Source organism: Chionomys nivalis, chromosome 19, assembly GCF_950005125.1.
Source record: "Chionomys nivalis chromosome 19, mChiNiv1.1, whole genome shotgun sequence".
Lineage (NCBI taxonomy): Eukaryota > Metazoa > Chordata > Mammalia > Rodentia > Cricetidae > Chionomys > Chionomys nivalis.
The window spans coordinates 42,796,520-42,810,800 of NC_080104.1; the positions used below are offsets into that span (position 1 = coordinate 42,796,520).

The 14,281-nt window shown below is 50.2% G+C and overlaps 1 protein-coding gene across 1 annotated transcript in view; it reads right to left on the reverse strand.

Annotated features, from left to right (window-relative positions):
* Positions 1–13,760, reverse strand: part of Tspan15 (tetraspanin 15) — a 45,139-nt gene extending 31,379 nt beyond the window's left edge. The window contains exon 1 of the mRNA XM_057752031.1: positions 13,567–13,760. Within this exon, the coding sequence (XP_057608014.1) occupies positions 13,567–13,662 (96 nt within the window). The 5' untranslated portion in view covers positions 13,663–13,760. The remainder of the gene's footprint in view (positions 1–13,566) is intronic.
* Between the last annotated feature and the right edge of the window lie 521 nt (positions 13,761–14,281).

Below are 14,281 nucleotides of genomic sequence, written 5' to 3' on the forward strand. Positions count from 1 at the left end.
AAAAAGTAAAACGAGAAAACCATTTTCTGTAAAAGCCAGTAAAACTGGCTCCGCATCTGCTTCCTGCAACTCAGCAACTCTGGAGAGCCTGCCGGGACTCAGCTAGGGTACTCTGTCAGTTGGGCTCTGCCGGCTCCTTCCTCTCCCACATAGGACTGGGGTCAGTGTGCCTCCCTGGTGGGGCTGCAACCCCTGCTCCCAGGGGGCTGCCACTCCTATTCCAGCACCCAGCTTCTTCCAGCCGAGCTTCCAGAGGACTCCAAAACTCCCAAATGTCAAAAAAAAAAAAAAAAAAAGTCTGATGAGTGACTGAGCAACCAAGCTGAAGGAGTGGCCACCCGCCAGGGCCACCTCACAGAAAGAAGTGTCCCCTGAAGAACAAAAGCTTCCACCTGCAGCAGTCAGTACTCCGCCAGCCAACTGGCCTCCCGGACTCCACAGGAACAGGGCAGGGACAAACATCTGCTCCCAGAGGGCTGCACATGCAAGCCCTTCTACAAAGCGGCTGAGTTGGGAGCAGCGGGCGGAAGAGCTCCTCATTGTTAGCCACACAGAGACAATGGAGGAGGATAGGACCTGAGCAGAAGCAGCATGGGGATTTCCTGGCTGCAAACAGTCAAACTTAGGAGCTGAGGACAGAGCTGCGTTGGGAGAGCACTTGTCTAGCGTGTAAGATGCAGATGCCCTGGGTTCAAACCCTAGCACCCAACAAATAGGCATAGTGATGCACACTTAGATCCCAATACTCAGGAGGCGCAAGCAAGAGGGTCAAGAGTTCAAGGTCATCCTCAGTCACAAAACAGATTTCAGGATAGCCTGGGCTACATGAGACCCTGTTTTTTAAAAAAGGAAGAAAGAACCAGTCAGAAAACCAGAAACAGAAACAGGCCCTAGGCTGGTCTGGTCCAAACAAAAATTTACGCATACATCGCCCAGGGAGTGTTAAAAGTTGAGTGACCGTAACTGTGGCTACTCCTTTGGGTCCCCAAGCCCAATTCTGACAAATGTCCCTCCAGACATCAGGGCTCCTGACCTCCACTGGCCCCACCTAAGTCACCCAAGTCCACTGCTGTCTCAGTGTGTTGCCAAGTTCACCCGCCTCGCAGCGGCTCATCACAAGGCTGAGCCAAGAGCAGTGGCCCCAGGCCAAAGGCCGAGTCAGAACCAAGCAGAGAAGTGAGCTAGAGATGTGAGGTAGGCAGGTATCAGAATCACCTGGAAGCAAAGACGGTGCACACCTATAATCCCAATACAAGGGAGGTGGAGTCCCATAATGTTAAGGCTAGCCTGGGCTACAGAGACGATGTGGTTGCAAAAATACCAAAAAGGAAAAAAAAACTCACCTAGAGAAGTTGACCTCATGACCTGGAACCTGTGAATATGAATGTGGCCTTAACTGGAAGTGACAGGACCCAACCTGTTGGCACCCCAGATCCACTGAGTCAGCAACTCTGACGATGGGTGTGGCTGTGTGGGTCTGTGAAAGCTCTAAAGGCAGGAGGCCTTTGGCCAGGAAAAGGTCCCGACTTCCGACCTTGGTAAGTGACCTGGTCTGAGAAGCCAGCAGCCCACTCCATTGCGCCCAGCAGACTGCCTGGATACCCACTGCCACACTGTTCTCAGGCTCGCAGAGGTCCTGGCACAGCACCAGGGCACACGGCAGGTGAGTCAGATGTGACTCTGACCAGCCATGGGTGAGGGCTTCCTGCTGCACCTGGCATAGCTGGAGAGTCTGAAGCACTGACCCTCGGCGAAGGCCGGGAAGCAGCAAAGATGGGCCATGTGACCATCCTGGAAGACACACGGAGCACCCATTCCGGAGCGCACACGCAGCTGCCTGGGCAGGAAGTGGAACAGCTCCTGCAGGGAAAAACAGACTCCCTCTGCCAAGGCTGTTTTCCTTCTACTCCCAGAGCCCATAGTGATTTCTCTTGCCAGTCAAGACACACGTATGTCTCTTGGTGAGAAAGTCCCTTCCGGGGGAAAAAGGAAACACACAGTGGGCATTGTTTTCTCGATGAAAAAGCTCTCGTCTCAGAGACAGATATAAAAGATAGCCACAAACAAGTCACTTACTTCCTCCTCTCAGGCCACAGTCTTTCTGCGTGTAAAACCTTCCTGTTCCTACCTAGCTTACATGGTTGGTCCAAGAACCCAGAGAAGTGAAGAAAAGTTTAGTGGGCTGCAGTCATGGTATCTAGTGAGAGTCATGGTCATTGGCCATACATCCTGTGGGGGGGGTCACCCTATCCATGCCACCACCACCACCACCCCGAGGCAATAATTACCTCCTTTCAATGGAAAAGAAAATCTAAGTTCATTGGCTAGCAAGGTGGCTCAGCAGCTAAAGGTACTTGCCAGGCCAGTCTGGCCTGGGTTTGATCCTCAGAACCCACATGAAGGAGGAAGACAAGAACTGGATCTGCAAGGCTGTCCTCTGACCTCCACAAGGGCATGGTGGTACACATACAATAACGACGTTTTAAAAAAATGTTAAAGACGGAAAGGAGCCAAACATAGTGACGTATTCCTTTAATCCCAGCCCTCGAGAGGCAGAGGCAAGTTGATCTCTGTGAGTTTGAGGCCAGCCTGGTCTACAGAGTGAGTTCCAGGACAGTCGTGCCTACATAAAGAGATCATATCTCGATAGATAGATAGATAGATAGATAGATAGATAGATAGATAGATAGATAGATAGATAGATAGGAAGGAAGGAAAGGAAAAACAAACATCGAGACAGAGACTTGTCTCTGGTCATACAGCTAAATAGACTCTCTTCCTCATTCTAACCTAGCCCCTAGCAGAACTGAATGAGCCCTTCTTCCTCCCTACGCATCCTAGCCGTGCTGCAGGGCACCTTGTCTGTTGAAAGGGGGATCTATTGCCTTTCCCAGTGGTGAAGCACGGGTGGGCAATGCCTTCTCACACACTATCCCTCCCAGGCTCACACCCGGACCCTTTCTCCTGGCTTCCTAGCCCTACAAGTCATTCATCCCTGAGGACTCCTGTAGCTCTGCTCAAGGGGTCCAGCTCATACTGGCTACAAATCCTATCTTCTCTGCAGATGAACCCCAGGAACCCAAGCCTGCCTTCTCTGCTGAGTCGGCCTTCTCTGTCGGGCCTGCCTCAGCCTACAGCACTAGCATAGAATGGGTACCGTATCGACTCTTTTTCTGTCCCTCCAGCCAGCTCCCAAATAATGACACAGAGACTCCTTACTAATTATGAAAGCTCAGCCTATAGCTTAGGCTTGTTCCTAACTAGCTCTTATAACTTAATTAACCCATTTATATTAATTTACGTTCTATTGTGTGGTGCTACCTTTCTTCCATCTTGCATCTCTTGTATCCTCTCAGTGTCTCTTGTGTGCCTAGCTTCCTTCTCCTCTTCCTTTCTCTCCCTGGAAATCCCACCTGTACCTCCTGCCTAGCTATTGGCCGTTCAGCTTTTTATTACACCAATCACAGCAATACACCTTCACACAGTGTACGAATACCCCACAACAGTGTACCATGTTGACAGCTACCTGTCTGACACTCCAGGTCCGTGCTGACCCTGTCCTGGACCCCCAGAAACACCACGTCCATTTCTCTAGGTTCCAGGACCAGCTATCAGAGCCTGGCGGAGTATTCTTCACACAGCCTGACTCACATGCCCCTTGTGTGACCCGCTGCCCCTGCTGGCACACTGCAAGGCCCAGGGACTAAGGGGCAGTGAGATAGCTAACATTGACTCTCAACTTGACAGGGTCTAGAATTACCTAGAAGACAGACCTCCAGTCGTGTCTGTGAGGAAGTTTCTAGACTGAATTAACTGAGGTGGGACCCGTCTGCCTAATGTGGGCAACAGCATCCCGTTCGCTGTGCCCAAGGCCGAGTGAAATGGAGAGAGCATCAGCATCCATTGCTCTCCTCCCTCCTGGCTGCGGCTGTAATGTGACCCACTGCCTTCAGTGCCTGCCAAGATGGGCTACAGCCTCGAACTCCTTTGATTCTATAAAAATTACTTTTGTTGGATGGTTTGACACAGCAAGAAGGTAAGTAATACACGCAGGACGGGCCAGTCTCCTATAGCCTGTAACCCCTGTCAGGCTGGACCTCTCAGCTAGAGGCCACACCCACACCACCTGTTCTAGAAAACAGAAAACCATCTCCTCCAACACTTCCAACTCCACGGATCCTCCCCCAGCTCTCTCTGAGCTAGACAAAGGGCATGAGCATTCCTGGTGCTCTTGAAGCCTTCATTTTACAGGCGCCTCTCAAATCTCAAAGCCCTGAGGCCTGTCCATGGATGAGGGGCCACAGTGGGTGGTTCTTTTCCCAGGTCACACAGAAAAGCTGATCTTGACTTAAACCTCCCTGGATGCCCCTGCCACCCATCCTGACAAAGAATCCTCTCCTCTCAGTGACTCTGACCCTAAACTCCATATACAGTCAAGTCCCTGTCGCCCTCTTGACCCACATCTGGCTTCTTCTAGGCTCCTTCTGCGCCAGCGGTGGCCTTGGCTTGCCTGCCTTGGGGGACCTTTGCACTGTCATCCTGTCTGCCTGGGATGCCATCCACTGGCTGTCCCTAGTCACTTGCAGTCTTGTCTGAAATGACAGATCCTAGCTAAGACCTTCCTTGATCACAGCATCTAAAAGAAAGAGGACTGCTAGCCCTTCTCACTGACTCCCTGATTCCCCCCCCCCCCCCCCCGCCCAGTAAGTATATCCACTTAGGGTCTGTCCAAAAGTCTTTCTTGGTCAGTTGTTTCTTGTACTATCAGTGCCTGGCATACAATTAGTTGTTGACAGAATGAATTGCTGTACCACCCTGACCTACCCCTAGAAGGAACAGCTGGTCTAGCCTAGAGTCTCCTTCCCCCAACCAAGGTGTCATCCCAAACCAGCAGGAGACCAAAGTCCCCTCTGGGAAAACCTCTTCCCGATGCCCTGTGACCTAGCTCACCAGGAAGATAGCTCTGCCTCAGGTGGAGCAAGCTGGCACAGGAATGTCAAGACCAGTCCCTTATCTGGTTTCCTCTGAGCTCCACCCCTGGGTGTCCCTGTGAGTCACCTACAGAGAAGACAGGGAACCAGTGGCTGGTTCTGCCTGTTTCTTCAGAACCAAAAGCCACAGGTGCCAGGTAGGGTCCTACAGGTTGAGGTAGCCACTCCTCTGCAGGAGGGAGAGGGGTCTTGTGTAAAATCCCGAGCCTTTGCTGCTCTTTTGTGCAACGGGGGGAGGGGGGGCTGGAGGGCGAAAAATCCTGCCTCACCCTGACTCCTGCCGAGGGAGACCCAGGCCCCCAGGCTGTGGGCCATCCCCCCACTACCCACTAAGCATAGCACGCTTCTCCAAGGTGAAAGCCACTGGCTTCCTGCTGGGATTTCACTATGTTCACTAAGCACCTTCCTGGACCATGAAACTGGCCCTGCCCAAAGAACCACGGAGAAAAAAAATTAAGTAAAATATCTACCTATGTACAAGATGTCTAGACAGATACTAATTGATAATGTGCCAGAGGTCAAAGGTAAACTGTTGTCTTCATCATGTGTTTCTAAATTGCTTGATTTTTTTTTTTTTAAAAAAAATCAGGTATGATTTTCTCAAAAACAGAGCTCTTTTCAAAATAAAAACCTGCAAGAGACTGGAAGTGCACACTGGAAGCACTCTGCAGGCTAAGGCAAGGATATCCCCAGGAGCTTCAGACCAGCCTGGGCTACATAGAGACTCCCAGACCAGCCTGGGCTAGATATACTGTCTCAAATAGCAATGAAAACCTGTCAGAAGCCACTTTGCTTTCAGTCTGACTTCACCGACATCACAGTGGGAGGAGGGTGACTCCTTCCCGAGAGGCCACCTTCCACTCTTACCCTGGAGACATGAGCTACAGGAACGGGGAGGGCGGGGAGGGCATGAAGGTGGTGGGCGGGCACCTATTCCTTGGTCTGGCAGCTCCCACCCCACCTTCACTCCAGGCTCTGATTTCTTCTGGATCCTTCTTATTCTCCCAGGGTGGCTGTCAAGCACCTGGCAGGGAGAGGAAGGAGAGCATGCTGGGCAGGAGTGTGTGAGGCAGTGCCCTGTGTGTGTAAGGAGTGGAGTGTTTACAGTGCCAGGCCCGGCTCCCTGCTCGTTTACATATCAGTCCACTTACTCTCGGCCGCTCTGGGCGTGCTCTGTTCTAATATCCACTTTGCAGATAAAGCAACAGGAGCCCAGGGAAGTCTGCAGAGGTGTAGCCGGGTGCAGAGTTCACACTCAATGACGGCAAAGCAAAAGAATCCAAATGCTGTAGAGTGGGGATCCAGTTCAAGTGATGAAACTTTTACTGGGTGTGCACAAGGCCCTCCCTGGACTCAATCCCAAGCACCACATAGAAAACTGGGCATGGGGGTGCATGCTTGTAATGTGACTACTTATGAAGTGGAGGCAGGAGGATCAGAAGTTCAAGGCCACCCTCAGCTACATTAGGACTTTGAAACCTGAACTATATGAGACCTTGTCAAGAAAAAAAAAATGGTTCAATAAAAAAAAAGGGGGGGGGAAGGAAGGGGGCTGGAAAGATGGCTCAGTGGTTAAGAGTATTTGTTGTTCCCAGCACCCATACTGGACAATTCACAACTACCTGGAATTCTAATTTCAACGACTCTAACACCCTCTCCGGGGCCATGTGCATAACTCACACAGGTACACACACACACACACACACCATAAACAAATACATAAACTTTTAAAACCAAAAAATAATCAGAGGCATGCCTTAGCAGACTGGTCCATCCTTAAAGAAGGCAATTTGTTCCTATTTTCTCCAGCACTCATGATGCTTGCCACCTATCATCTCCATTCGCCACCACCACAGTGCGTTCTTCTCTTCCTGATTCCTCAGTGACACCACACACACTCCCTGACCCCAGTGGAAACCCAACAGGCTTGGCTTTCTAGACAGCCAGCGACTTAGCCTGCTTCAAGTTCAAAGCCTCGAAAGCTGACCAACAGCAGGGTTTCACGCACAGCTGCCAGGCTCAGCTCTAGCCTCAGTCAGGTCCGAATCCTGGCCTTGGGGGCACAGGTGAAACTCCCTCACTCTCTCGCTCTAGGCTCTCCTCCTCCTGCACACTCAGCTCTAACCTGGTCTGCAGAGCCACACCTGTAACCTCCCAGAGCCCAAAGCCCAGGAAGAAAAGGCAGTGTGTAAAAGGATATTCAGGACATTATGGGCACAGCTAAAATTAGAGGTGTGGCCCCTGTAGTCTCAGGGGACACGTGTTACAATAATTCACCCTTCATACGGAAGAGGAGCTCTGGGTGCCTCTGGATGAGATTCATGGTGACAGCTTGGGGAGATGGCGAGGAGAAACCTGGGAGCTCAGGCCAGCTCCGCAGGGGTGATCCTGAACACATCCGTTCAAGAAGCACCCTCATTGTGAGCCAGGGGCACCAGGATAGGTGGCTTAGGATCTTATGTTTAGCGCATGTGCCCTCAGACCACGGGCACTTTTGAACCTGCCTTTGATCACAGAGGGAGCATGGAGGTCCTGACCCTCAACAGCCACCACATCAAGCCAGGATGCTGTAACCTTGTCCCCCGTTTCCCTGAACCTATGTGCCTTTATTGTTGTCTGCTTTTGTGATGGGGTACTGGTTTCCCACAGGTAATAGCCATAGAAACATCTTCTTTTAAAATAAATCGAAGGCTGGTGAGGTGGTGCGTGCCTGTGACACCAGCACTCTGGTGGTGGAGGCAGGAGGATCCAGAGTTTAAGATTCAGAGCAACTTCAGGGTCAGCTGGGACTACAGCAAGACCAGTCTGGACAACTACATAGGATCCTATCTCAAGACATAAATAAAGTTGGGCTGAGTGCTGTGACACAGGTCTTTAATCCTGGCACTTGGGAGGAGTGGGAGGTAGGAGGATCTGTGAGTTCAAGGCCAGTCTAGTCTTCAGCCAGGCCATCAAGGACTACATAGTGAGACCCTGTCTCTAAATTAATTAGTTAGTTAGTAAGCCAGTTTAAGCTAGGCATGGTGATACATGTCTATAATACTAGCACTCAGGAGGATGAGAGGCCCAAAGACTGTCATGAGTTCAAGTGTAGTCTGGGCTACAGAATATAGACCTGTCTCAAGAAAATAAAAAGAGTGAAAAAATATAAGTAAATAACATTATAATTAACATTGTTTCTACACAGGGAAATTTAATAGCATCAGAATTGAAGGGCTGCAGGTCTAGTTCAATGGCAGAGTGCAAGAGGGAAGGGCGAAGAGAGGGGGGAAATCTGCCAATGCCCAAGCCAGATCAGCATTGCTGCTCTCCAAGGCGCTAAGTTCTAGAAATGGCTGTGGCAGTATAAGGTTGCGGTGACTGAAGAGGGCAGGAGGGGACTCCTGGCTTTGGCTGTCCTTTCTTACTGGTTAAGCATTGATTACAGGCACACAGCTAGCTTTTATAAAAGAATAGAAGCACACATGTGTATATATTTCCGTACCGAGACACGCATCCACATGCCCTTCACCCCAGCAATTCTCCTGAAAATTACCCCATATACAAGCATATTCAAACTTAAATACACAGTCGAAAATTACCATACACACACATATGCAAACTTAAATACAGTTACCCCCGTATTACCCACAGCAACAACAGACTGGAAACAACCACAGAATTCCCCAGCTTTGGCCAGATTAAATAAACTTTGGCACAGTCTAGAGTGAAGCCTCTAAGACCATCAAATAGAAAGAGGCATCCCCTTCAGTCTCATGAGATGGTTTCAGTGGGTAAAATCTCTTGCCTTGCAACTTCAACAACCTGAGTTGGAGCCCCAGAAAAGGTAGAAAGAAAGAACCAACTCCATAAAGTTGCCCTCTGACCTCCAAAATGCAAGATGTGTTGCCTACAACGCATAACCACACATACCACAACACACATAATAAAAAATAAGACAGAGGCAGACCGTGGCAGTTAACTGAAATTTACAAAGATCTTACTTTGAGCAAAGTCCTGGTGATTTGGTTTGGTCGGTAGTGTTTGTCTAGCGTGCGCAAAGCCCTGGGTTCAATTGTTAGCATCATATAAGCTGGGTGTGGTGGTGCACACCTGTAATTCTAGCGTCCAGGAGGATCAGGAAGAGGTTCAAAGTCATCCTCTGGTACTTTGTAAATCCCATGCCAATCTGGGATAGCTGAGATCTTCCCCCCCCCCCGGAAAAAAACAAAAGCATTAAAGCATTAAATGAAAAGGTGAGGAGATACCCCCCCAGTTCTCTATGCAGTGTGAGATGTATACATAGATAATGTGTGTATGCATATATAAATAAATATTATACTCTGCATATGCATATTTGTGCCTAGGCCACCCTTTGCTTGGGATACCTCAGAAAAAAATTTACAATAAACTTGTAGCAGAGGTCTCCCCTGTTTAAGACAAACCAGGAGGGGGACAGCTGAATGCCACTGGCCATCTGCTCCATTTTTTTATTTTTGAGACAAAAACCCCACTCCTCTTCTATTTGTGTGGGTACATGGGTCATGGGGCATATGTGAGGCTAGGGAACAACTCTGTGGACATGGTTTTCTCCTTCTACCTTTAAGTGAGCTCCAGAGACCAAACGCAGGACATCAGGCTGAGCCATCTCCCTGACCCTCTGTGGTAGTTTGAATGGAGCTGGCCCTCATAATCTCATAGGGAGTGGCACTATTAGGAGGTGTGGCTTTGTTGAAGTGGGTACTGCCTTGTTGGAGGATGTGTGTCACTGTGGGGGCAGGATTTGAGGTTTCCTATGCTCAGGGTACTGCCCAGTGTCTCAGTCCGTTTCCTGTTGCCGGCAAGATGTAGGACTCTCGGCTCCAGCACCATATCTGCTGGCACACCACCATGCTCCCTTTCATGATGATAATGGACTGAACCCTAAAACTGTAAGTGAGTCACCCCAATTAAATGTTTTCTTTGTAAAAGTTGCTGTGGCCACAGTGTCCCCCGCCACAGCAATGAGAACCCTAAGACACCCTCCCTTTTTACTTTTAATCAGTGCTTGGTTGCATGCATTTTCTGTCAATGATCATTTTTTATAGACAAGCATTTACAAGCTGGGCATGGTGATTCATGCCTGCAATCCCAGGATTTTCAAGGTAAACACAGGAAGATTAAGGATTCATAAGAGCACTGACTGCTCTTCCAGAGGACCTGGGTTTGATTCCCAGAGTCCACCTGGCAGCTTATAACCATCTGTATCTCTAATTATGGGCATCTGACATGCTCTTCTGGCCTCTGTGGGCCCCAGGCACACATATAGCGCACAAACCTCCATGTAGATAAGACAATTATTCACAAAATAAAAATAAATAAGTCCTATTTTGAAAAGGACTTAGGGGTCAGGCACCTTGTTTTTGTTTGGTTTTTTGTTTGTTTGTTTGTTTGTTTGTTGAAGTTTTTTTGTTAGTTTGTTTTGAGACTGGGTTTCTCTGTGTAACAGCTTTGGCTGTCTTGGAAGTTGCCCTGTAGAGAAGGCTGGCCTCACAATCACAGAGATCCATCAGCTTCTGCCTCCTGAGTCCTGGGACTAAAGCCGTGCATCACCACTGCCTCCCTCTTTATAGACAGAGATGCGAGCACTTACACTTCTGGTTTATAAAGTGAGTAACCCTTGCCCCTACTCATCCTCTTGCCAGGGGTGAGGCAGGAGATGGCATCATCGAGATAATGGGTTTTTCCATAAATGCTTTCCAATTAGCAGTAAACTCAATCCAGACAAATTACTTAACCTGCAGTTGCCACCACCCTGCAGTCACATTCTGGCACCTGGAGCCACCCCAGCCAGCAGCCTTGACCCACAGCTGAGCTCTTGGCCTGGGTAGGGAGATATTTTTAAGTAGAAATATTGCCAGGGATGGGAGTACAGCAAGCTCAGTTGGCTAAGGAGGAAAAGTTCCAAGTTCTGGGTCCTGTTCAGCCTCAAGAAAAGCAAAGCAAGAACCCATGCGGGTGTCTACGGGGGGCTGCAAGGCGCAATGACTCTGACCTTGCAGGTTCATTTGCTTTCATGTAACTGTGTCTACCTTCGGTTTTGGTGAGGTTTCGGGGGGGGGGTCTGTAGTGCTGGGGATTGAACCCAGAGCCTTCCACATGCTAGGCAGATTCTCTACCACTGAGCCACACCCCCAGTCCTTCTCTCACGTTTTATTTTCAGACGTTCTCACTAAGTTGCCCAGGCTGCCCTTAAACTCGCTCTGTAGCTTCAGTGGGCTTTGAACTTGGGATCTTCTGGCCTCAAGCCTTCCTGAGCGTTGTGAAGTCCACCACAGTTTCTCTTCACATAGCCCTTTCCTCGTTCACTCCCTCATGGCTAGCCCTAAAAGGGATGGTATAAGGTGTGAGGCAGGTGTAACACATTTCTGTATTACAAATGAAGAAAGGAAGGCATGACGAGACTGGGCCAGGGCTCACACACTGAAGAGGAGGAGGAAGAGGGACTGGGACCCCTGCCTTCCCACCCTTTACCATAGTCTTTCCTTTTATCTGATTTATAGGCAGGCAAGACTGAGAGGGACCACTGTGTTCTCCGGTGCTGGGTGTTTTCAGCCCTGACTGCACACTGAGTGGTGGGAGGAGCCGAGGTACAAATGTAATAAATACTTGTGCCCCGGCACAAGTATCTGTAGTGTTGGAAACCACAGACTTTATTCTCGTGCAACTTGGGGTGAGAATCACTGAATTATAATTCGAATCATCTACCCCCACCTTCAACCTCCCTGCAACTTAGATTCCATGTCTCCATCTCCACTCTACCCTCCACCCTTGGGCCCTAGCGATGCCGCTTATCTTTCTTTCAGGGTACCTGGAGTCAGAGAATTCGGCTGGAAGCTAGCCACAGACTAGAATGAACAGTTCTGAGACCCAAGACAGAGATATCATTTGCCTATGATATGCCAGTGAGTCAGAGATATAGCAGGATCAGAATCGAGATCTGCTGGCTGGAGCAGGGTGGCCTCACAAAGGGGTTCCATTCAAAGTCAGCCTAGATGGCCGGCCCAGCAGCTCCTGCTGACAGAAGAGATGCAATGGGAACTGAGGAAGAGGAGGAGAAGAAAGACGGAGGAGGAACTTATTTTCACGGGACCCTCTGGGATCTCCAAACAAGACTATCTAAGTATACACTGGTGGGAGGGGCCTATTTTCTAAAGGTGAGGGCAGGGCCAGCCTGTGGACAGATATCCTCATGTCTAGACTGAGGTCCAGTTATTCTAAAGTGCCCAAATAAGCCAGGGGTGGTGGCATGTACCTGTGATCCCAGTACCCAGTGTGGTAGAAACAGGAGGATCAGGTATCCAAGGGGATTGTCAGCTACACAGAGTTTGGGACCAGTCTAGACAACATGAGACCCTATCCAAAAGAAAAAGAAAATCCCATGGGGTTGTTTATACCATTCGTGTCTAGATTCCTTGCTCATAATAATATTGATGGTGCCAGACATGGTGTCTTGCAATTGTTATTCCAATACGTGGGAGGCTAAGGCAAGAGGATTACTTTGAGTTCAAGATTATCCTGGACTGTATAGTGAGTTCTAGGCCAGCCAGAAATGCATAAGACCATGTCTTAAAAAAAAAAAGCGCACGCATGCGTGTGCACATACACCACCACCACAACCACCACCGCTACCACCAGCCAGTCTGAGCTACATTGAGACAACAACAATAATAACGGTTACTTGTGGTTGCACATGACTTTAATCCCAGCACTTGGGTGACAGAGATAGGTACATAGAGAGACCCTGTCTCAAATCAACAACAACAATAACAACAACAAATGTTATTATCTCCCATTTTTGAGCTGTCTATGATTTCATCTTGGACTACTTCCAATTTATTTCCACAGCCATCCAAAGGTTTACTATTACTCCCTCCAATTACAGATGAGAAAGTTATATGATCAGAGAAATGAAGGAACTTCTCCAGATTATTCAGTTAGAAAGTGGCGGACAGTCTTCAAAGTCTGCTATCTTGATCTATGCCAGAACTAGTAAAGACAGTGACCTAGGAGGCACACGGTGGAATGCCCCACTCCAACAAAAAGGCAAGGGCATCCTCCTCCCATCAAGAAGTAAAGCAAGACGCCCAAGGGAACCATTGTTGGCCGGAGAGAAGGCTCAGGCAAGTAATAGCAAGGGCCACAAGCACAAAAGCTGACCTCTTGCAAAGCTTATGGGCAGTCACATTCTGCAGGCGTGGTGGGCGCGGCCAACATCGTACCCAGCGCCTACCGAGCAGCCAAAGGATGAACAGGGGGCACGGCTGACAACCAGATCCCATCAGGTAGGTGCTCATAGGTGAGCAGCAGCAAGGGTGGACAAAGTGGCGTCCTGGGGCAACCGCTCTAAAGCTGAGGACTGGACGGCTGAAACCGAGCAGAGCTGGGGCCGCCACAACATCCCGGTTCCCAAGGAAGTGGGAAGAGGAGCCGTTGCGCACTCCCGGCGACCTCCCTGGAGGGGCTAAAGGGTGTGGGGACCCTCAAAGGAGCGTGGGCCATCCCATACCCTCCCCCCACCAACCCCCGGTCCTTCTACTCCATCCCGATCACTCACCCAGAACACGGTGGAATAGACGATGAGCGAGAACTTGAGCCAAAGGTAGGAGAAGCGCGCGCAGTAGCGCACCTGCTCGGAGTCCCCGCGGGGCATCGTGGCTCCCGCGCGGGGCTGCCGGGCTGCCCCTGTTCAGCCACTGCTCCAGGCCCCACCTGCGGCTGTCCCGCGGCCTGCCCCGCCACCCGCGCTCCCTCCGGGGACTGACACAGGCGAGCCGCAATCACCGCTCGGGCCAGGGAGCGGACAATGCCGGCGGCCAATGGAAGCGAGGGGGCGTGCCGGGGGCGTGTCTTCAGCGCCAGACCGAGGCCAGACCCCGCGAGGGGAGGGGGCGAGCCTCGTAGGAGCGAGCGCTCCGGAGCCCCGCGCGGGAACGTGTGGCCTGGAGAGGTGCGGGAGGAAGGGTGAGCGTGCCCACTACCGTATTAGAAAGCAGGTTTTCAGGCGCTGGCTCAGTAGTTCAGTGATAGGGCGCTTGCCTAAGAGCCTGAGTTTCTTAGCACCCTCAAAACAATAAAGCGTGCTCTCCACTGTTGTGGATGAATAGTGTGAGAAAGAGGTAGAAACTAAAGGCGCCGGTGTTAAATGTGCAAGTGAAGCACTTGGGAGGCAGAGGCAGGAGGATATTTGTGAGTTCGAGGCTAGTCTGGTCTACATCGTGAGTTCCAGAACAGCCAGAAAGACACTGTGAGTTTCTGCCTGGAAGACCAAA